The sequence below is a fragment of the Salvelinus alpinus genome, chromosome 34, assembly GCF_045679555.1.
Source record: "Salvelinus alpinus chromosome 34, SLU_Salpinus.1, whole genome shotgun sequence".
Taxonomy (NCBI): domain Eukaryota; kingdom Metazoa; phylum Chordata; class Actinopteri; order Salmoniformes; family Salmonidae; genus Salvelinus; species Salvelinus alpinus.
The window spans coordinates 1,280,483-1,305,715 of record NC_092119.1 but is presented as its reverse complement, the minus strand read 5'-3'; the positions used below and the strand labels follow the sequence as shown (position 1 = coordinate 1,305,715).

Below are 25,233 nucleotides of genomic sequence, written 5' to 3'. Positions count from 1 at the left end.
AGTATTGTCTCAATGGATTGGTAGGAGGTCCCAGTACTGTCTCAATGGTTTGGTAGGAGGTCCCAGTACTGTCTGAATGGTTTGGTAGGAGGTCCCAGTACTGTCTGAATGGTTTGGTAGGAGGTCCCAGTATTGTCTGAATGGTTTGGTAGGAGGTCCCAGTACTGTCTGAATGGTTTGGTAGGAGGTCCCAGTACTGTCTGAATGGTTTGGTAGGAGGTCCCAGTACTGTCTGAATGGTTTGGTAGGAGGTCCCAGTACTGTCTGAATGGTTTGGTAGGAGGTACCAGTACTGTCTGTATGGTTTGGTAGGAGGTCCCAGTACTGTCTGAATGGTTTGGTAGGAGGGCCCAGTACTGTCTCAATGGTTTGGTAGGAGGTCCCAGTACTGTCTGAATGGTTTGGTAGGAGGTCCCAGTACTGTCTGAATGGTTTGGTAGGAGGTACCAGTACTGTCTGTATGGTTTGGTAGGAGGTCCCAGTACTGTCTGAATGGTTTGGTAGGAGGGCCCAGTACTGTCTCAATGGTTTGGTAGGAGGTCCCAGTATTGTCTGAATGGTTTGGTAGGAGGTCCCAGTACTGTCTGTATGGTTTGGTAGGAGTTCCCAGTATTGTCTGAATGGTTTGGCAGGAGTTCCCAGTACTGTCTCATTGGTTTGGTAATAGGTCCCAGTATTGTCTGAATGGTTTGGTAGGAGGTCCCAGTATTGTCTTAATGGTTTGGCAGGAGTTCCCAGTACTGTCTCAATGGTTTTGTAGGAGGTCCCAGTACTGTCTGAATGGATCAAGAGGTGTCATGAGTAGCCAACAACGAGACGTGAAAACCAGGCCTCCCGACTGGTGAATGCTGCTAAGGCACTTCACCAGGAGTGCAGAGGGGCGACACTACAACCTGACACAATACCAGGTTGTGTCACAGCCGGCTGTGACCGGGAGATCACAAGGGCGGTGTACAATTGGCCAGCACCATCCGTAAAAAAATGAAATAGTACATTTACATAAGAATTCAGACCTTTTACTCAGTACTTTGTTGAAGCACCTTTGGCAGCGATTACAGCCTCGAGTCTTCTTGGGTATGACGCTACAAGCTTGGCACAGCTGAGTTTGGGGAGTTTCTCTCATTCTTCCCTACCCACAGGTGTGATTACTACCTCTGTGGGCTTAGAGCTTGGGAGTACTTGGGAGTTTGGCTAGACGAGTACTTGGGAGTACTTAGTACTTGAGAGTGTGGCTAGATGGTACACTGTCCTTCTCTCAGCACATATCAAAGCTGCAGGCTAAGGTTAAATCTAGACTTGGTTTCCTCTATTGTAATCGCTCCTCTTTCACCCGAGCTGCCAAACTAAACCTGATTCAGATGACCATCCTACCCATGCTAGATTACGGAGACATCATTTATAGATCAGCAGGTAAGTGTGCTCTCGAGCAGCTAGATGTTCTTTACCATTCGGCCATCAGATTTGCCACCAATGCTCCTTATAGGACACATCCCTCCACTCGATACTCCACTGTAAATTGGTCATCTCTGTATACCTGACGCAAGACCCACCGGTTGATGCTTATGTAACTGTATAACTTTAGTACGTCCCCTCGCCCCGACCTCGGGCGCGAACCAGGGACCCTCTGCACACATCAACAACAGTCACCCACGAAGCGTCGTTACCCATCGCTCCACAAAAGCCGCGGCCCTTGCAGAACAAGGGGGAACCACTACTTCTAGGTTTCAGAGCAAGTGACGTAACCGACTGAAAGGCTTCTAGCGCGCACCACCGCTAACTAGCTAGCCATTTCACATCCGTTACACTTATTTATAAAACCCTCTCAGGCCTTACTCCTCCCTATCTGAGATATGTACTGCAGCCCTCATCCTCCACATACAACACACGTTCTGCCAGTCACTTCCTATTAAAGGTCCCCAAAGCACACACATCCCTGAGTCGCTCGTCTTTTCAGTTCGCGGCAGCTAGCGACTGGAACGAGCTGCAACAAACACTCAAACTGGACAGTTTTATCTCCATCTCTTCATTCAAAGACTCAATCATGGACCCTCTTACTGACAGTTGTGGCTGCTTTGCGTGATGTATTGTTGTCTCTACCTTCTGGCCCTTTGTGCTGTTGTCTGTGCCCAATAATGTTTGTACCATGTTTTGTGCTGCTACCATGTTGTGTTGTCATGTGTTGCTGCCTTGCTATGTTGTCGTTTTAAGTCTCTCTTTATGTAGTGTTGTGTTGTTTCTCTTTTCGTGATGTGTGTTTAGTCCTATATTTATTTATTTTATATATAAACTCAGCAAAAAAAGAAACGTCCTCTCACTGTCAAATGCGTTTATTTTCAGCAAACTTAACATATTTAAATATTTGTATGAACATAACAAGATTCAACAACCGAGACATAAACTGAACAAGTTCCACAGACATATGACTAACAGAAATGGAATAATGTGTCCCTGAACAAAGGGAGGGGCAAAATCAAAAGTAACAGTCAGTAGCTGGTGTGGCCACCAGCTGCATTAAGTACTGCAGTGCGTCTCCGCCTCATGGACTGCACCAGATTTGCCAGTTCTTGCTGTGAGATGTTACCCCACTCTTCCACCAAGGCACCTGCAAGTTCCCAGATATTTCTGGGGGGAAATGGCCCTAGCCCTCACAAATTCTCTGCAGATGCTCTCAAGCACTGTCAGGTTGGATTGGGAGCGTCGCTACACAGCTATTTTCAAGGCCTCTCCAGAGATGTTCGATCGGGTTCAAGTTCGGGCTCTGGCTGGGCCACTCAAGGACATTCAGAGACTTGTCCCGAAGCCACTCCTGCGTTGTCTTGGCTGTGTACTTAGGGTTGTTGTCCTGTTGGAAGGTGAACCTTCACCCCAGTCTGAGGTCCTTAGCACTCTGGAGCAGGTTTTCATCAAGGATCTCTCTGTACGTTGCTCCATTCATCTTTCCCTCGATCCTGACTAGTCTCCCAGTCCCTGCCACTGAAAAACATCCCCACAGCATGATGTACCACCATGCTTCACCGTAGGGATGGTGCCAGGTTTCCTCCCGACGTGACGCTTGGCATTCAGGCCAAAGAGTTAAATCTTGGTTTCATCAGACCAGAGAATCTTGTTTCTCATGGGGACTTTTGGCAAAATCCAAGCAGGTTGTTGTGCCTTTTACTGAGGAGTGGCTTCCGTCTGGCCACTGATTGGTGGAGTGCTGAAGAGATGGTTGTCTTTCTGGAAGGTTCTCATCACCACAGAGGAACTCTGGAGCTTTGTCAGAGTGACCATCGGGTTCTTCGGTCTCCTCCTTGACCAAGGATTTATATGCCTTGTATACTATTGTTCTGTGCAGCTCTCATTGTTTTATTTTGCTGCGGAGCCCCTAGACCCGCTCTACATGCCTCAGATAGCCCCTTATTCCCACCCCCCACACATGCGGAGACCGCACCTAGCTTATCTGGCGCCTCCAGAGATGCAACCTCTCTCATCGTCACTCAATGCCTAGGTTTACCTCCACTGTACTCGCACCCTACCATACCCTTGTCTGTACACTATGCCCTGAATCAATCCTACCACACCCAGACATCTGCTCCTTTGATTCTGTTCCGAACGCACTAGACGACCAGTTCTTATAGTCTTTAGCCGTATCCTTATCCTACTCCTCCTCTGTTCCTCTGGTGATGTAGAGGTTAACCCATGCCCTGCAGCCCCCAGCATCATTCCCATTCCCCAGGTGCTCTCATTTGTTGACTTCTGCAACAGTAAAAGCCTTGGGTTCATGCATGTTAACATCAGAAGCCTCCTCCCTAAATTTGCTTTATTCACTGCTTTAGCACACTCCGCCAACCCTGATGTCCTAGCCGTGTCTGAATCCTGGCTTAGGAAGGCCACCAAAAATTCTGAAATTTCCATCCCCAATTACAACATTTTCCATCAAGATAGAACTGCTAAAGGGGGCGGAGTTGCAATCTACTGTAGAGATAGCGTGCAGAGTTCTGTCCTACTATCCAGGTCTATGCCCAAACAGTTCTAGCTTCTACTTTTAAAGATCCATCTCTCCAGAAATAAGTCCTTCACTGTTGCCGCTTGTTATAGACCCCCCTCAGCTCCCAGCTGTGCCCTGGACACCATATGTGAATTGATCGCCCACCCATCTATCTTCAGAGTTTGTACTGCTAGGTGACCTAAACTGCTTATATGCTTAACACCCCGGCCGTCCTACAATTTAAATGCTAGATGCTCTCAATCTCACACAAATTATCAAGGAACCTACCAGGTACAACCTCAAATCCGTAAACATGGGCAGCCTCATAGATATCATCCTAACCAACTTGCCCTCCAAATACACATCTGCTGTTTTCATGGTTATTCCCCCCCCCACAGTCTTTACTCTGCCCCCACCCCAGTGGATATTTATTTATTAATTCATCACTGCCGTAGTTCTGTATATAGTCCTAGTTCTATTGTTTTTAAACACCATTTTCATTATTTTATTTCACTTGGTTCTGCATGTTTGATTTTGGAGCCTAAGATTTTCACTGTACCCTGCTATCACATCGGCAACCCCGTACATGTGACCATTGATACAATCTGAATCAAGCCTCGACTGGTGCACCTCTCTACTGTATATAGCCTCTCTACTGTCTACCTCTCTGACTGGTGCACCAAGCATCACACACAATCATCAGAATTCCAATATGTTTAAATATATTCCACACGATTTGTTAGTGTTCCAACTATCTTCCAACTGGGTCGTAATCATTTCATGACTAAAACTTGAGTTTCTATTGGACAAATTCGGTTAAGTCCCTCCCTGGTTTCATTCCGTTTAAGAAACATTTTGCAACATAATCGATAGGAAGGAATACACTCCTGACTTGTTAATAACATGCTGTTGTTGTTACCAAACAAAATGCCTCTCGACATTAAATAACAATATTGTAACTAAGGGAAAGTGTTCTTCTCTCTCAAAACTCATACATTCTTCAAGAAATACTACCATTGTTTTATTCTTGATTCATTTATAAAAATAAAAAAAAGGAACATTTTAAATGAATAACCTAATAACTTAATAGCATAATGCACATCATCGTCTGCATATGGAGACAAAGACAAACCAACGTCATCATTACCCAGAAAGGAAAGAAAACAATCTCAGGACAATGACATCATCTCTTCATCATGACATCATCTCAGCACAATGACATCATCTCTTCATCATGACATCATCTCAGCACAATGACATCATCTCTTCATCATGACATCATCTCAGCACAATGACACCATCTCTTCATCATGACATCATCTCTTCATCATGACATCATCTCAGCACAATGACATCATCTCAGCACAATGACATCACGCTACTGCTACTCTCTGTTCATCATATATGCAGTCACTTTAACCATATTTACATGTACATACTACCTCAATCAGCCCGACTAACCAGTGCCTGTATATAGCCTCTCTACTGCATATAGCCTCGCTACTGTATATAGCCTCGCTACTGTATATAGCCTCTCTACTGTATATAGCCTTGCTACTGTATATAGCCTGTCTACTGTATTTAGCCTCTCTACTGTATTTAGCCTCGCTACTGTATATAGCCTCTCTACTGTATATAGCCTCTCTACTCTATATAGCCTCGCTACTGTATATAGCCTCGCTACTGTATATAGGCTCTCTACTGTATATAGCCTCGCTACTGTATATAGCCTCACTACTGTATATAGCCTCGCTACTGTATATAGCCTCTCTACTGTATATAGCCTCGCTACTGTATATAGCCTCACTACTGTATATAGCCTTGCTACTGTATATAGCCTGTCTACTGTATTTAGCCTCTCTACTGTGTGTAGCCTCGCTACTGTATATAGCCTCGCTACTGTATATAGCCTGTCTACTGTATTTAGCCTCTCTACTGTATTTAGCCTCGCTACTGTATATAGCCTCTCTACTGTATATAGCCTCTCTACTCTATATAGCCTCGCTACTGTATATAGCCTCGCTACTGTATATAGCCTCTCTACTGTATATAGCCTCGCTACTGTATATAGCCTCACTACTGTATATAGCCTCGCTACTGTATATAGCCTGTCTACTGTATTTAGCCTCTCTACTGTATTTAGCCTCTCTACTGTATTTAGCCTCGCTACTGTATTTAGCCTCTCTACTGTATATAGCCTCGCTACTGTATATAGCCTCGCTACTGTATATAGCCTCGCTACTGTATATAGCCTCTCTACTGTATATAGCCTCGCTACTGTATATAGCCTCGCTACTGTATATAGCCTCGCTACTGTATATAGCCTCTCTACTGTATATAGCCTCGCTACTGTATATAGCCTCTCTACTGTATATAGCCTCGCTACTGTATATAGCCTCTCTACTGTCTATAGCCTCTCTACTGTCTATAGCCTCTCTACTGTATATAGCCTCTCTACTGTATATAGCCTCTCTACTGTCTATAGCCTCTCTACTGTATATAGCCTCTCTACTGTCTATAGCCTCTCTACTGTATATAGCCTCTCTACTGTATATAGCCTCGCTAGTGTATATAGCCTCGCTACTGTCTATAGCCTCTCTACTGTATATAGCCTCTCTACTGTATATAGCCTCTCTACTGTATATAGCCTCTCTACTGTATATAGCCTCGCTACTGTAGATAGCCTCTACTGTATATAGCCTCTCTACTGTATATAGCCTCTCTACTGTATATAGCCTCGCTACTGTATATAGCCTCGCTACTGTCTATAGCCTCTCTACTGTATATAGCCTCTCTACTGTATATAGCCTCTCTACTGTATATAGCCTCTCTACTGTATATAGCCTCGCTACTGTATATAGCCTCTACTGTATATAGCCTCTCTACTGTATATAGCCTCTCTACTGTATATAGCCTCTCTACTGTATATAGCCTCTCTACTGTTATTTTTCACTGTCTTTTTACTGTTGTTTTTATTTCTTTACTTACCTCTTGTTCACCGAACACCTTTTCTGCACTATTGGTTAGAGCCTGTAAGTAAGCATTTCACTGTAAGGTCTACATCTGTTGTATTCAGCATTTCACTGTAAGGTCTACACCTGTTGTATTCGGCGCACGTGACAAATAAACGTTGATTTGATCTCTTGTCTCAGGTGCAGGTCTCTCTGCAGCAAAGCATTTAACCTGATGCAACATTTAGGCCCAGTTTCCCCAGACACACATTAAGCCTAATCCTGGAGTAAAAAAAACGATTTCAAAATGGGGGAATTGTTTTTTTTTGTGTCCAGGAAACCTGCCCCCTGAAGACCTAGTTAGTGTGCCTCATTCAGTGCTACACCAGCCATGATCAACTTTTTGCTTTCCCTTTAAAAAGCAGAACAGGAGTAGCCCTGTCCCAATACATTTGGTTTGTCATGCCTCAGAGTGAGCAGAAACAAAACAGGCAGCCAGGCCACAAGAGAGGTACAGTAGAATTCTACACATGATATAGAGTATACACAATAACAGTGAACCTTGTTAGTAAGTATTTCGCAGCACTATGTACTCCGTGTATTTTATACGACAAATAAACAAACTTTTAAACTTGTGAATCTAGTGTAGATCAATCAATATAGCCTGGTCCCAGATCTGTTTGTGCTATATCACGTTAATTCCTTGTTAGTCATCGTCATTCCAAAACACTGGGACCAGGGTCTAGTATCAACAGAGTCTAGATTTAGACGTAACTCTGAGAGAACAAAACATGGCCGAACAAACCGTTGTGAGTGTGGGGGGGGGGGGGGGGGGGGGTGTTGCGGTGGCGACAAAACTCAAAGCTGTTATAAAATGTGCTGTTCCAAAACAGTTAAGTTTCAAAATATCTTATTGAGTAAAAAGCAGCATTGTGTGGGGGGGAATCAGGCCAGCAACACTGTGTAAAACTCACAGGGCTTTGGTTTCGTGGTCTGAGTGACTGACTGAGTGGAGAAAAAAAAAACAATGACTCCTGGGATGCAGGACACACGGTAACCCTATGTTTTATGGAGTGCACTCCTTTTGAGTAGTGCCCTGGGCACTATATAGGGAATAGGGTGCCGTTTAGGGCTCTGGTCTAAAGTAGTGCACTATTTTAGGGAATAGGGTGCCGTTCAGGGCAAGGCTCTGGAGTTCTGACGGATGGACAAACCAAAATTCTATGCTATTGAACTGGAACGATGAAAAAAAGGTTTACCAGTTAATCTAATTACCATCAGTCACATCACCATGTCATGTGACAGTCGGTTAGTGGAGGTCAAGGCCTAAACCGTTAGTTCAACAAAGTCCCCTTTTTGTTAAAAAAGTCCCCTCTGAAGTCCTTTTTCAGGCGGTCGGTCGTTGGAGAGTGCCAGGGTTCTTCTCCACCTCTGTTTTGGGTGTTTGTGTGCGTCTCCAAGACGACATTAGAACAGCATAACGATAGTAACCATAGAAATAGAGTCATCATTCTACACAGAACAAAAAAAACATCAACACAACATGTAAAAGTGTTGATCCCATGTTTCATGAGCTGAAATAAAAGATCCCAGAAAATGTTCCATACGCACAAAAAGCTTATTTCTCTCCAATGTTGTGCACACATGTGTTTACATCCCTGTTAGTGAGCATTTCTCCTTTGCCGAGATAAATCCATCCACCTGACAGGTGTGGCATATCAAGAAGCTGATTTAAACAGCATGATCATTACACAGGTGCACCTTGTGCTGGGGACAATAAAAGGCCATTCTAAAATGTGCCACACAACACAATGCCACAGATGTCTCAAGTTTTGAGGAAGCGCGCAATTGGCATGCTGACTGCAGGAGTGTCCACCAGAAGTGTTGTCAGAGAATTTTATATTAATTTCTCTACCATGAGAACATTTGGCAGTACGTCCAACCGGCCTCACGACCGCAGACCACGTGTAACAGTGTCAGCCCAGGACCTCCACATCCTGCTTCTTCACCTGTGGGATCATTTTTGGGGGAGGGGGCTTTTTTGTAGGGAAAAACTCATTCTGATTGGCTCCCCAGTGGCTGGGCCTGGCTGTCAAATGGGTCGGCTACGCCCCTGCCCAAAAGTGAAATCCATAGATTAGGGTCTAATGGATTCATATCAGTTGACCGATTGTCCTCACATGAACTGTAAACTCAGTAAAATCGTTGAAATTGTTGCATGTTGCGTTTATATTCTGGTACAGCTCTGTGGTGATGGTACGCACTCCTGTACAACGTGACCTCACCGTGACCTCCAATATGAACCAATCTAAAGCCATCACGGTTAAGAGCTTGAACCACAACAAGAGTTGCCGTGGAGACTGGGGGACCTGGATGAAACCTGGCACCATCCCTACGGTGAAGCATGGTGGTGGCAGCATCATGCTGTGGGGATGTTTTTCAGCAGCAGGGACTGGGAGACTAGTCAGGATCGAGGGAAAGATGAACGGAGCAAAGTACATAGAGATCCTTGATGAAAACCTGCTCCAGAGCCCTCGGGACCTCAGACTGGGGTGAAGGATCACTTTCCAACAGGACAACGACCCTAAACACACAGCCAAGACAACGCAGGAGTGGCTTCGGGACAAGTCTCTGAATGTCATTGAGTGGCCTGCCCAGAGCCTGGACTTGAACCCGATTGAACGTCTCTGGAGAGATCTGAAAATAGCTGTGCAGCAACACTCTCTATCCAACCTGACAGAGCTTGAGAGGATCTGCAGAGAAGAATGGGAGAAACTCTCCAAATACAGGTGTGCCAAGCTTGTAGTGTCATAACCCAAGAAGACTCAAGGCTGTAATCGCTGCCAAAAGGGGCTTCAACAAAGTAGTGAGGTAAAAAAACAGGTTTTAGAGATAGAAAGAAGAGAGAGGTGTGTTACTGTGGGAATGAGTAGTTGTGTACTCACGATGAGTATGGCTACGAAGCTGGCCAGAGTAGTGTTCCAGTCTCCACTAGCTGCAGCGGAGGCCTTCACCACCAGCATACTGTAGAAGATGAAGTCTCCTAGACCCAGCTTCACCCCCCCTGGGAAACACAACCATGTTATACCACACTGATCTTACCCTGTAACCCTGTAACCCTGTAACCCTGCAACCCTGTAACCATGTAACCCTGCAACCCTGTAACCCTGTAACCATGTAACCCCCTAACCCTGTAACCCCGTAACCCTGTAACCCTGTAACCCCCTAACCATGTAACCCTGTAACCCCCTAACCCCGTAACCCTGTAACCATGTAACCCCGTAACCATGTAACCCTGTAACCCTGTAACCCCGTAACCATGTAACCCCGTAACCCTGTAACCCCCTAACCCTGTAACCCCCTAACCCCGTAACCCCGTAACCCTGTAACCATGTAACCCCGTAACCCTGTAACCCCCTAACCATGTAACCCTGTAACCCTGCAACCCTGTAACCCTGCAACCCTGTAACCCTGTAACCCTGTAACCCTGCAACCATGTAACCATGTAACCTCATAACCCTGCAACCATGTAACCATGTAACCTCATAACCCTGCAACCATGTAATCCCGCAACTCCGTAACCCCGTAACCATGTAACTCCGTAACCCTGCAACCCTGTAACCATGTAACTCCATAACCCTGCAACCCTGTAACCATGTAACCCCAACTCTATCCAAAACAACATACTCTGTAGAAGATGAAGCCTTCCAGACCCAGTTTCACCATACTAAAAAACAGATGATACCCCCCCCCCCAATTCTGTCCCGTCATGTTGACAGATTCAAATGTTCTGCTGTCAGAGCCTCTGGCTGTTTGTGTGATACCACAACATTGTAACACACAGGCCAACACCACAGACATACAGTGGCCTTCAGGAAGTATTCAGACCCCCTTGACTTATTCCACATTTTGTTGCGTTACAGCCTGAATTCAAAATAGATTAAATATATTTTGCTCTCTCACCCATCAACACACAAAACCCCATAATGACAGTGAAAACATGTTAAGACATTTTTGAAAATGAAATAGAGAAATATCTCATTTACATAACTATTCAAACCAGTCAATACATGTTAGAATCACCTTTGGCAGTGATTACAGCTGTGAGTGTTTCTGGGTAAACCTCTAAGAGCTGTGAGTGTTTCTGGTATAGAGCGGTGTCTGCGGTACAGAGCGGTGTCTGCGGTACAGAGCGGTGTCTGCGGTACAGAGCGGTGTCTGCGGTATAGAGCGGTGTCTGCGGTATAGAGCGGTGTCTGCGGTATAGAGCGGTGTCTGCGGTATAGAGCGGTGTCTGCGGTACAGAGCGGTGTCTGCGGTATAGAGCGGTGTCTGCGGTATAGAGCGGTGTCTGCGGTATAGAGCGGTGTCTGCGGTATAGAGCGGTGTCTGCGGTATAGAGCGGTGTCTGCGGTATAGAGCGGTGTCTGCGGTATAGAGCGGTGTCTGCGGTATAGAGCGGTGTCTGCGGTACAGAGCGGTGTCTGCGGTATAGAGCGGTGTCTGCGGTATAGAGCGGTGTCTGCGGTACAGAGCGGTGTCTGCGGTATAGAGCGGTGTCTGCGGTATAGAGCGGTGTCTGCGGTACAGAGAGGTGTCTGCGGTACAGAGCGGTGTCTGCGGTACAGAGCGGTGTCTGCGGTACAGAGAGGTGTCTGCGGTACAGAGCGGTGTCTGCGGTACAGAGCGGTGTCTGCGGTACAGAGCGGTGTCTGCGGTACAGAGCGGTGTCTGCGGTATAGAGCGGTGTCTGCGGTATAGAGCGGTGTCTGCGGTATAGAGCGGTGTCTGCGGTATAGAGCGGTGTCTGCGGTACAGAGCGGTGTCTGCGGTATAGAGCGGTGTCTGCGGTACAGAGCGGTGTCTGCGGTACAGAGCGGTGTCTGCGGTACAGAGCGGTGTCTGCGGTACAGAGCGGTGTCTGCGGTACAGAGCGGTGTCTGCGGTATAGAGCGGTGTCTGCGGTATAGAGCGGTGTCTGCGGTATAGAGCGGTGTCTGCGGTATAGAGCGGTGTCTGCGGTACAGAGCGGTGTCTGCGGTATAGAGCGGTGTCTGCGGTACAGAGCGGTGTCTGCGGTACAGAGCGGTGTCTGCGGTACAGAGCGGTGTCTGCGGTACAGAGCGGTGTCTGCGGTATAGAGCGGTGTCTGCGGTATAGAGCGGTGTCTAGATGTCAGTCCCCCAGGAAATAACATCCTATATGGATTCTACAGACCCTAGTGATTAATCTCAACCCCACTTTCACTTCTGCACCTATAATAGTTTTCTCTTTATAAGCCAATATGTATTTCATATACAGTGTATTCCCTTACGAAAAAATATTGCAGTCAGAGTGCAGTATAACTGCAGTTCAACTGTTTCCTGTCCTGTTAAGCATTCAAAATGTAACCAGTACTTTTGGGTGTCAGGGAAAATGTACGGAGTAAAAAGTACATCATTTTCTTTAGGAATGTAGTGGAGTAAAATTAAAGGTTGTCAAAAATATAAATAGTAAAGTACAGATACCCCAAAAAAACACTTAAGTAGTAATTTAAAGTATTTTTACTTAAGTACTTTACACCACTGCTTTTACTGCAGTTTCAAAACTGCAATCTTTTTTTTTGTAAGGGTTGCAAGGGGAGCATTGATTTGCCCTTGGAACATGTTTAAAATACACATTTTATACAAATGTCACTTAAATATGAATTATTGTTAATGTTTAGACAATTATTTTTCATACGGTATATCATGAATAAATGCAGGTTAAATACACTTTTTTTTTACTATTACGTGGGCGAGTTTTATTTTGAAATGACCGAAATTCCGTGACCCGGAAGTACTTTTTTGGCCGAGACGGTTTCCTAGATAGCACAGCCACAAATCAAAATTGGCTATATCTTAAAAATGTATAAAAACAAAAATAATTAGATTTTTGGTCTTAATTTAAGGCTAGAGTTAGACATAAGGTTAGCCGTGTGGTTAAGGTTAGGTTTTAAATACCATTTTAAGAACATACATTTTTGAAATAGGCGGGGTTTATGACTTTGTGGCTGTGGTAACTAGTGACGAGACGCTGATATCGAGTAGAACAAGATACCTTACTTACGCCAAGACCGCGGTGAAGGAATTATCCAAAACATGGTTAGTTTTTGTTTGTTTTAAAATAGCATGTCTAAATTTGTGTTCAAGTGGTTTTCCAGAGTAAAAAAAAAAAAAGAGTGGATTGCTAGCTAGCCTTTTTGAAATGTTGCGTGTATGTCAATCAACGGATGCTAGCTAACGCGTTAGCTAGCTTGCGAATGTTAGTTTAGTAAGTTGTTTTTAAACGTCTTGGTCATAAACCAGTCTGACATATTACATGGCGTTGTATTAATCTTCATTAATCTTGTTGTAGTCTGCGTGTTCATTGACATGTCTGTGTTAAATTCCGAGTTACGCTAGTTCCAGTACTAACGTTTAGTTAGTGACAACAATAATTGTATCAATGGGGGATGGTAGCGAAACAGATACCTGGCTTTTGGTCCTGTGTTGCAGGATGATCCAGCTCATAACTTTAACTGAGGTCGTCTAGAAATATTAATTTACTGAAATTAAAGCATTTTATTGATCTTCAAAGTAAAATACAGTTGTACTCGTTACTCAAAGTTAGTGTTAGTCCAAAGGCCGGCAGATGGCGATGTTGAGTCGTGTCATTTAACCGTCCGAAGGAAATGTATGCAGCCGGTGTGGTGAGAACTTGATCGGTTGAAATATGACGATACCAACGCTCACTTAAAAAATGCTCCGTAAGCTACGCCCAAGTGGACAGAGCTAACCATGTTCCACTGGGACACGTTTTAATATTGTGAAAGCCTCTCATTTTACAATGGGTCCGCCGTGGTTCTGTGTATTCAAGTTATGCTAATATATTTGAGACCAGTGTATTGCAGTTAATTTAGTCTTTGACTTAAGGCAAGTATCTGTGAGTAGTAGACCTAAACAGGAGAAACAACGAGTCTTCCAGACAGTTCACAATGAAATATACCAGAGGGGGGGTGTCGTTTACTACCTAAATTATTGGGACCCTTACAAAACAAGAGAGCAGTTTTGAAAGTGCAGTAACTGCAGTCGACTGGTATTTTGGACACAGTAATTACAGAATAACTGCAGTTGAATTCCAATTATACTGCACTGTAACTGCAGCTATACTACAAAATGAATGCAGTAAAAAAAAACGTATTTTGGATGCAGTATTTGCAGTTATACTGCACTCTGGCTGCAATCCTTTTCTGTAAAGGGATCTGGTTAATCAGGAATACATTCAAAATTATAAATGGAGAGATAAATAAATGGTGTATTCTTTGAAAAGATGAGCCTGGCTGAGAATAGAACATTCTGTTTTCTGCCTGAGGGTGGCGCTGTTTACCACCATTTCTCAAAGTCCATAATGAACCTATACTCTCCATTGTCTTACCTACTACAACTTTATTATTTGCCCTTTTTATAGAAAATCTTTTTATATTTTGTTTTTTAAACTAACGACTCAAAGGTGTGTGACCATTAACATTGGCTGCGTATCTATTGTCGCTCTCCCAAAGTGTGGACGTAAACATTTAAAAAAAAAAAATGTATTTAGCTAGGCAAGTCAGTTAAGAACAGATTCTTATTTACAATGACGGCCTACACCGGCCAAACCCGGACGACGCCGGGCCAATTGTGCGTCGTCCTATGGGGACTCCCAATCACGGCCGGTTGTGATACAGCCTGGATTTGAACCAGGGTGTCTGTAGTGATGCCTCTAGCACTGAGATGCAGTGCCTTAGACCGCTACGCCACATTTCTTCTCATCTCAGGGATTTAACAATGGCTTAAAAGTAGCTCAATCCAATGCTTGGATATCCATTAGGAGAGGGATGGACAATTGGTATGCAGCCATTGATTTCAGGTGGCTTCATCAACAGACGGGCTGTGTCCCAAAGGGCACCTTATTCCTTATACATAGTGCACTAATGCTGACCAAGGCCCTTAAGGCTGTGGTGAAAAGTTGTAGGCAATAGGGTGCCCTTTGGAATGCATTCTGCCTGTTGAGCCCCACCCAGCCTATAGGAAACCATTTCTCCATCCCATTCCCACCCAGCCTATAGGAAACCATTTCTCCATCCCATTCCCACCCAGCCTATAGGAAAACATTTCTCCAACCCATTCCCACCCAGCCTATAGGAAACCATTTCTCCATCTCATTCCCCCCCAGTTAAGCAAACAAAGGGGAGAGGCTGTGACTAAGTACATTTCTTTGTAGGTTTAATATAACTGTGAATCCATCTTTTTTTTTTTTTTTTTCACCTTTATTTAACCAGGTAGGCTAGTTGAGAACAAGTTCTCATTTGCAACTGCGACCTGGCCAAGATAAAGCATAGCAGTGTGAACAGACAACACAGAGTTACACATGGAGTAAACAATAAACAAGTCAATAACATGGTAGAAAAAAAGAGAATCTATATACAATGTGTGCAAAAGGCATGAGGTAGGCAATAAATCGAATAATTACAATTTAGCAGATTAACACTGGAGTGATAAATCATCAGATGATCATGTGCAAGAAGAGATACTGGTACTGGTGTGCAAAAGAGCAGAAAAGTAAATGAATAAAAGCAGTATGGGGGGTGAGGTAGGTAAATTGGGTGGGTAGTTTACAGATGGACTATGTACAGCTGCAGCGATCGGTTAGCTGCTCGGATAGCAGATTTTTAAAGTTGTTGAGGGAGATAAAAGTCTCCAACTTCAGAGATTTTTGCAATTCGTTCCAGTCGCAGGCAGCAGAGAACTGGAAGGAAAGGCGTCCAAATGAGGTTTTAGCTTTAGGGATGATCAGTGAGATACACCTGCTGGAGCGCGTGCTGCGGGTGGGTGTAGCCATCGTGACCAGTGAACTGAGATAAGGCGGCACTTTACCTAGCATAGCCTTGTAGATGACCTGGAGCCAGTGGGTCTGACGACGAACATGTAGCGAGGGCCAGCCGACTAGGGCATACAGGTCGCAGTGGTGGGTCGTATAAGGTGCTTTAGTAACAAAACGAATGGCACTGTGATAAACTGCATCCAGTTTGCTGAGTAGAGTGTTGGAAGCTATTTTGTAGATGACATCGCCGAAGTCGAGGATCGGCAGGATAGTCAGTTTTACTAGGGTAAGTTTGGCGGCGTGAGTGAAGGAGGCTTTGTTGCGGAATAGAAAGCCGATTCTTGATTTGATTTTGGATTGGAGATGTTTGATATGAGTCTGGAAGGAGAGTTTGCAGTCTAGCCAGACACCTAGGTACTTATAGATGTCCACATATTCTAGGTCGGAACCGTCCAGGGTGGTGATGCTAGTCGGGCGTGCGGGTGCAGGCAGCGAACGGTTGAAAAGCATGCATTTGGTTTTACTAGCGTTTAAGAGCAGTTGGAGGCCACGGAAGGAGTGTTGTATGGCATTGAAGCTCGTTTGGAGGTTAGATAGCACAGTGTCCAGGGAAGGGCCGGAAGTATATAGAATGGTGTCGTCTGCGTAGAGGTGGATCAGGGAATCGCCCGCAGCAAGAGCAACATCATTGATGTATACAGAGAAAAGAGTCGGCCCGAGAATTGAACCCTGTGGTACCCCCATAGAGACTGCCAGAGGACCGGACAACATGCCCTCCGATTTGACACACTGAACTCTGTCTGCAAAGTAGTTGGTGAACCAGGCAAGGCAGTCATTAGAAAAACCGAGGCTACTGAGTCTGCCGATAAGAATATGGTGATTGACAGAGTCGAAAGCCTTGGCCAGGTCGATGAAGACGGCTGCACAGTAATGTCTTTTATCGATGGCGGTTATGATGTCGTTTAGTACCTTGAGCGTGGCTGAGGTGCACCCGTGACCGGCTCGGAAACCGGATTGCACAGCGGAGAAGGTACGGTGGGATTCGAGATGGTCAGTGATCTGTTTGTTGACTTGGCTTTCGAAGACCTTAGATAGGCAGGGCAGGATGGATATAGGTCTGTAACAGTTTGGGTCCAGGGTGTCTCCCCCTTTGAAGAGGGGGATGACCGCGGCAGCTTTCCAATCCTTGGGGATCTCAGATGATACGAAGGAGAGGTTGAACAGGCTGGTAATAGGGGGTGCGACAATGGCGGCGGACAGTTTCAGAAATAGGGGGTCCAGATTGTCAAGCCCAGCTGATTTGTATGGGTCCAGGTTTTCCAGCTCTTTCAGAACATCTGCTATCTGGATTTGGGTAAAGGAGAAGCTGGGGAGGCTTGGGCGAGTAGCAGCGGGGGGGGCGGATTAGTCAACAGACTGAACATTCTTGTACCAGTGAGATGATATTAGTTGCATTGTGTTGTTGCCATTCAGCCTCATCTAGCCTTGATATGGAATAACGGAGAAAATACCTCTCTGCCTTAGGAAACCATTTGGGGAGGAAAGTAACACTCCCAGTTTGCACAAATCTTTATTTGACTTGCTGTAATAACACAGACTAGAGGTCGACCGATTAATCAGAACGGCCGATTAATTAGGGCCGATTTCACGTTTTCATAACAAATCCGAAATCCGTATATTTGAACACCGATTTGGCCGATTTTTACAAATTTTGTAACTTTTTTTTTTACACCTTTATTTAACTAGGCAAGTCAGTTGAGAACACATTCTTATTTTCAATGACGGCCTAGGAACCGTGGGTTAACTGCCTTGTTCAGGGGCAGAACGACAGATTTTTACCTTGTCAGCTCGGGGATTCAATCTTGCAACCTTACGGTTAACTAGTCCAACGCTCTAACCACCTGATTACATTGCACTCCACGAGGAGCCTGCCTGTTACGCGAATGCAGTAAGAAGCCAAGGTAAGTTGCTAGCTAGCATTAAACTTATATTATAAAAAACAATCAATCAATCATAATCACTAGTTAACTACACATGGTTGATGATATTACTAGTTTATCTAGCGTGTCCTGCGTTGCATATAATCGATGTGGTGCGCATTCGCTATAAAGGTACCTAACCATAAACATCAATGCCTTTTTTTAAATCAATATACAAGTATATATTTTTTAACCTGCATATTTAGACTTATGGATGCCACCCGTTGGATAAAACACAGAACGGTTCCGTATTTCACAGAAAGAATAAACGTCTTGTTTTCGAGATGATAGTTTCCGGATTCGACCATATTAATGACCTATGGCTCGTATTTCTGTGTGTTATTATGTTATAACTAAGTCTATGATTTGATAGAGCAGTCTGACTGAGCGGTGGTAGGCAGCAGCAGGCTCATAAGCATTCATTCAAACAGCACTTTCATACGTTTTGCCAGCAGCTCTTCGCTGTGCTTCAAGCATTGAGCTGTTTATGACTTCAAACCTACTAATAGCGTTTCAAATGTCACCCGCTCTGAGACTTGGAGTAGTTATTCCTCTTGCTCTGCATGGGTAACGCTGCTTCGAGGGTGGCTGTTGTCGATGTGTTCCTGGTTCGAGCCCAGGTAGGAGCGAGGAGAGGGATGGAAGCTATACTGTTACACTGGCAATACTAAAGTGCCTATAAGAACATCCAATAGTCATAGGTTAATGAAATACAAATGGTATAGAGAGAAATAGTCCTATAATTCCTATAATAACTACAACCTAAAACTTCTTACCTGGGAATATTGAAGACTCATGTTAAAAGGAACCACCAGCTTTCATATGTTCTCATGTTCTGAGCAAGGAACATAAACGTTAGCTTTCTTACATGGCAGATATTGCACTTTTACTTTCTTCTCCAACACTTTGTTTTTGCATTATTTAAACCAAATTGAACATGTTTCATTATTTATTTGAGGCTAAATAGATTTTATTGATCTATTATATTAAGTTAAAATAAGTGTTCATTCAGTATTGTTGTAATTGTCATTATTACAAATACATTTTTTTTAAATCGGCCGATTTAATCGGTATCGGCTTGTTTTGGTCCTCCAATAATCGGTATCGGCGTTGAAAAATCATAATCGGTCGACCTCTAATGATAATGCACATACCCATGGCGCAAGGAACTGCACACAATTCCTGGAAGCTGAAAATGTCCCACTTCTTCCATGGCCTGCATACTCACCAGACATGTAACCCATTGAGCATGTTTGGGATGCTCTGGATCAACGTGTATGACAGCGTGTTCCAGTTTCCTCCAATATCCAGCATCTTCGCACAGCCATTAAAGAGGAGTGGGACAACATTCCACAGGCCACAATCAACAGCCTGATCAACTCTATGTGAAGGAGATGTCGCTCTGCAAGAGGAAAATGGTGGTCACACCAGATACTGACTGGTTTTCTGATCCACGCCCCTACCTTTTTAAAGGTATCTGTGACCAACGGATGCATTTCTGTATTGCCAGTTATGTGAAATCCATAGATTAGCGCTGTAGGAATTTATTTGAATTGTATATTTATTTCACCTTTATTTAACCAGGTTAGCTAGTTGAGAACAAGTTCTCATTTACAACTGCGACCTGGCCAAGATAAAGCAAAGACACAACAACACAGAGTAATAAATGTGTTTCTGATTTCCTTTATACAAACTAACTCAGTAAAATCTTTGAAATTGTTGCTTTTTGCGTTTTTTTTTATTTCTCAGTATAATTAGAACAGATGGAAGTTATTCTCCTATCGAGCTTCTGGGTTCACAGGCCGGCGGGAGCTACCAACGGGTTCACAGGCCGGCGGGAGCTACCAACGGGTTCACAGGCCGGCGGGAGCTACCAACGGGTTCACAGGCTGGTGCACACAAGGGCACATTACAACAATTAATCTAGTTTCTATTCTTGTCACTCATCTCTAACAACATCAATAAATGTTACTTGTTTCCATATAGAGTATACTGATTTTAAATTCACTAGCTTTCCCGAGTGGCGCAGCGGTCTAAGGCACTGCATCTCAGTGCTACAGGTGTCACTACAGACCCTGGTTCGATTCCAGGCTGTAGGGACCAGGGCCCATTGGCTATAACCTATACAGCTGCAGTTATCAGTAGTTGATCACCTGAAAAATCCTCGTCTTTTCTACACATACAGTTTAGGTGTAGGCTGCTGTCAAGAGAGAGAGCTTGTGTATGTCGGGAGTGATGTGTATACACATTTGCAGAAAAATAAATACCGGAGGACAGTGGAGCGGCGCGTGCTTCTGGCCTGGATGTCTAATGAAAAGGAGCTTAAAAAATCACCGTGCACTTTCACCCCCCTGTGAAGTTCATCATAACTTATATAATCTGTAGCCTCAAACTGCCATCGTTTCCACCGGCATTTATCGCATAATTAATTTGAACGACAAAAAGATCCCACCATGTCGAACAAGCAAATGATCTGTTGGCATTTATTAAAAGAAATACCAGAACTTCCTGTTTCCATATATATATATTTTTTTTTATACGTTATGACTTTCCACGCGTATAAACATGGTTACAGTTGGAAATTATAGTAGCTACAGTGTATGCTAAAATGTAAGATTTAAGTCAGATCTGTCAATGTTGTACCTTACTAAAATATGCTTAAGCTAGTATTTTGAGTTTTATTCATTTTAAAAGCTCAGACACACCGGTGGGGTTGTCAAACGTTTGCCTGTCGACCGTACTTAGCACCTCTGAACAGTGTTGGCAGTCCATAGCTGTGTTTGAATACCCATACTAACATACTTTATACTACATACTTGATGAGTATATTCTACAATACTTTATACTATTAGTTCATTTTAGTATACTGTAAACGAAAGGTATTGTTTCAGTTGAGCGTACTAGCGCTTTGCCTGTCTACCTGGAAGTTGATGCTGTTGCTATGCAACCTCTTGCTAGCATGTTAGCATAACAAATGACTAACGTTAGCTAAACATTTTACGGTTTCGGGTGTGTTTTTTTGAGTTGACATTCTCGAGTGCCAGAGTGCGCTCTGGGAGTTTTGTAAATTCAGAGCGTTGTCAGATTGTCCGTTCGTAAATCTAGAGCGTAAAAGTAGTTACCAGCCTCAGAAATTGCTGCCCAAATAAATGCTTCAGAGTTCAAGTAACAGACACATCTCAACATCAACTGTTCAGAGGACACTACGTGAATCAGGCCTTCACTGTCGAATTGCTGCAAGGAAACCACTACTAAAGGACACCAATAAGAAGAAGAGACTTGCTTTGGCCCAGAAACACGAGCAATGGACATTAGACCGGTGGAAATCTGTCCTTTGGTCTGATGGGTCCAAATGTAATATTTTTGGTTCCAACCGCCGTGTCTTTGTGAGACGCAGAGTAGGTGAACAGATGATCTCCGCATGTGTGGTTCCCACCGTGAAGCATGGAGGAGGAGGTGTGATGGTATCGGGCTGCATTGCTGGTGACACTGATTTATTTAGAATTCAAGGCACAGTTAACCAGCATGGCTACCACAGCATTCTGCAGCGATACGCCATCCCATTTGTTTTTCAACAGGACAATGACCCAACACACCTCCAGGCTGTGTAAGGGCTATTTGACCAAGCAGGAGAGTGATGGAGTGCTGCATCAGATGACTTGGCATCCACAATCACCCGACAACCCAATTTGAAATGGGTGATAGTTAGTCTACACCTGTTTTGTTTAGGAAGCATTTCCATGTTAGTCTACACCTGTTTTGTTTAGGAAGCATTTCCATGTTAGTCTACACCTGTTTGTTTAGGAAGCATTTCCATGTTAGTCTACACCTGTTTTGTTTAGGAAGCATGTGACCAATAACATGGGATAATGTGTTGTTGCAGTCTCACACGATCCTGTTGGTCCAGCCCACCAAGAGGCCAGAGGGACGGACGTATGCCGATTATGAATCGGTCAACGAGTGCATGGAAGGTAAATTTGACAGCCACCTAAACTGACAGAGAAGGATATAGAACCCACATCGTCTGTGAGACAGTACTGACCCGCTGAGGGGGAAAAAACAACAACGTGATGGAACATTTTTTAAATGCTGTTAGATGGTCAACCAGCTTAATCTATAAGTCTCTTTTCCAGGTGTGTGTAAGATGTACGAGGAACACCTAAAGAGAATGAACCCAAACAGTCCATCCATCACCTATGACATCAGTCAACTGTTTGACTTCATCGATGACCTGGCTGACCTCAGCTGCTTGGTGTAAGTTCTGGTGATGTTCCAGGAAGTTCTGGTGGTGTTCCAGGAAGTTCTGGTGATGTTCCAGTAAGTTCTGGTGATGTTCCAGGAAGTTCTGGTGATGTTCCAGGAAGTTCTGGTGGTGTTCCAGGAAGTTCTGGTGATGTTCCAGGAAGTTCTGGTGATGTTCCAGGAAGTTCTGGTGATGTTCCAGGAAGTTCTGGTGATGTTCCAGGAAGTTCTGGTGATGTTCCAGGAAGTTCTGGTGATGTTCCAGGAAGTTCTGGTGGTGTTCCAGGAAGTTCTGGTGATGTTCCAGGAAGTTCTGGTGGTGTTCCAGGAAGTTCTGGTGATGTTCCAGGAAGTTCTGGTGATGTTCCAGGAAGTTCTGGTGGTGTTCCAGGAAGTTCTGGTGATGTTCCAGGAAGTTCTGGTGATGTTCCAGGAAGTTCTGGTGATGTTCCAGGAAGTTCTGGTGGTGTTCCAGGAAGTTCTGGTGATGTTCCAGGAAGTGTGAAACTTGTCTGTCTAGGCAACCTTGATCATCTCCCGTGTCCTAGTTGTCGTTCTTTTGTCCGAATGAATCTGTCTGAATGATATCAAATTCCATACCTTTTTATTTTTTGGGGGGTTTGAAAATTAATTTATTAATAACCTGGTTGTTTTAATTTGCGTTAGAGTTGTTGTAAGGGTATTATGCATGCCTATAATGTCTTATAGTTCACTATAACACCAGCATTAGATCTGCAGGCATTAAGTGAAGTGTCAACCTCACTTCTGTTAAGAAACATCCTAGGGTTGAGGATTTCTATAGCCTCGTAAGGCTACATTTTGATGGGGACACTCCGTCTCTCTGTCTCCTCCTAGGTACCGTGCGGACACGCAGACCTACCAGCCGTACAACAAGGACTGGATCAAGGAGAAGATTTACGTCCTGCTGCGGCGCCAGGCCCAACAGGCTGGGAAATGAGACTTTACAGCCCTTAGTTCCAGGCTGACTGCACTGCAGACGCCAGATAGCGAAAACATCTGGTTTGGTGTTTAACATGTCACCACATCATAAAATACAGCAAATCTGATGACGACTGCGTAGTAGTCAATGACATTGGGTTGATGCAGTGCAACGTCTGCAATGTAGTCTGCCTGGAACGTGACCAATCTATGAAGGAAGAGGTCAGGGAGGGAGGGGGGGGGGCGTTTGATAGGAACGGAGAAGGGCTGAGTTATAAGTTGTCTCAGTGAGAACTTTTCTAGGAGGATGGGGTGAAGTGTGATTTTTATTTTATTTTTTGAAATTTTTGTATTTAAAATAGTTTCCCCCTTTATGAAGATGTCTTTTGTCTTTACTTAAATAAAATTTAAAAAACAGCAAGAAATACTCTGTTTTTTTTGTGTTACTGTTTGTGTTCTGTACTCATATAGAGATGACTTGTCCACTGTGGCCTGCTTTGAATTCCTACTAAACTCGGCAATAAAAAAGAAACGTCCCTTTTTCAGGACCCTGTCTTTTCAAAGATAATTTGTAAAAATCCAAATAACTTCACAGATCTTCATTGTAAAGGGTTTAAACACTGTTTTCCATGTTTGTTCAATGAACCATAAACAATTTGTGAACATGCACCTGTGGAACGGTCGTTAAGACACTAACATCTTAGACTGTAAGCAATTAAGATCACAGTTATGAAAACTTAGGACACTAAAGAGGCCTTTCTGCGGACTCTGGAAAAACACCAAAAGAAAGATGCCCAGGGTCCCTGCTCATCTGCGTGAACGTGCCTTAGGCATGCTGCAAGGAGGCATGACGACTGCAGGTGTGGCCAGGGCAATAAATTGCTATGTCTGTACTGTGAGACGCGCTACAGGGAGACAAGACAGACAGCTGATCGTCCTCGCAGTGGCAGACCACATGTAACAAAACCTGCACAGGATCGGTACATCCGAACATCACACCTGCAGGACAGGTACAGGATGGCAACAACTGCCCGAGTTTCACCAGGAACGCACAATCCCTCCATCAGTGCTCAGACTGTCTGCAATAGGCTGAGAGAGGCTGGACTGAGGGCTTGTAGGCCTGTTGTAAGGCAGGTCCTCACCAGACATCACCGGCAACAACATCGCCTATGGGCACAAACCCACCGTCGCTGGCCCAGACAGGACTGGCAAAAAGTGCTCTTCACTGACGAGTTACGGTTTTGTCTCACCAGGGGAGATGGTCGGATTTGCGTTTATCGTCGAAGGAATGAGCGTTACACCGAGGCCGGTACTCTGGAGCGGGATCGATTTGGAGGTGCAGGGTCCGTCATGGTCTGGGGCGGTGTGTCACAGCATCATCGGACTGAGCTTGTTGTCATTGCAGGCAATCTCAATGCTGTGCGTTACAGGGAAGACATCCTCCTCCCTCATGTGGTACCCTTCCTGCAGGCTCATCCTGACATGACCCTCCAGTATGACAATGCCACTAGCCATACTGCTCATTCTGTGCGTGATTTCCTGCAAGACATGAATGTCCGTGTTCTGCCATGGCCAGCGAAGAGCCCGGATCTCAATCACATTGAGCACGTCTGGGACCTGTTGGATTGGAGGGTGAGGGCTAGGGCCATTTCCCCAGAAATGTCTGGGAACTTGCATGTGCCTTGGTGGAAGTGTGGGGTAACATCTCACAGCAAGAACTGGCAAATCTGGTGCAGTCCATGAGGAGGAGATGCACTGCAGTACTTAATGCAGCTGGTGGCCACACCAGATACTGACTGTTACTTTTGATTTTGACCCCCCCTTTGTTCAGGGACACATTATTCAATTTCTGTTAGTCACATGTCTGTGGAACTTGTTCAGTTTATGTCTCAGTTGTTGAATTTTGTTATGTTCATACAAATATTTACACATGTTAAGTTTGCTGAAAAAAAACGCAGTTGACAGTGAGAGGACGTTTCTTTTTTTGCTGAGTTTATATTGTAAGAACCTTGTGGATATTGACAGAATGGTAAACTAACGGTTGTTTCTTTTTAATTAATGATTTTTCACAACAATGTGAGAAGTTTGATGCTCACTTTGAAATAATATTTATTGGGGGAAGTTCAATGATTTTTACTGAAATATGAATGTGCACTTTATTTCAGTCATATGCCGTTTGGTTTATTATGGGGGAAGGTCTGTCAGTCAGTGGCTATTTGATGCTGATAGGTTTATTATGGGGGAAGGTCTGTCAGTCAGTGGCTATTTGATGCTGATAGGTTTATTATGGGGGAAG

The 25,233-nt window shown here is 44.3% G+C and overlaps 1 protein-coding gene across 1 annotated transcript; it reads left to right on the top strand.

Moving 5' to 3' along the window:
• The first annotated feature begins 12,911 nt into the window (after nucleotides 1-12,911).
• LOC139563655 (enhancer of rudimentary homolog) lies at nucleotides 12,912-23,362 on the top strand. The gene is made up of 4 exons (XM_071382502.1): nucleotides 12,912-13,040; nucleotides 21,640-21,727; nucleotides 21,890-22,010; nucleotides 22,854-23,362. Exons 1-4 carry the CDS (start codon nucleotides 13,038-13,040, stop codon nucleotides 22,954-22,956), a joined length of 315 nt encoding a protein of 104 aa, XP_071238603.1. The 5' UTR covers nucleotides 12,912-13,037; the 3' UTR covers nucleotides 22,957-23,362.
• The last annotated feature ends 1,871 nt before the right edge of the window (nucleotides 23,363-25,233 follow it).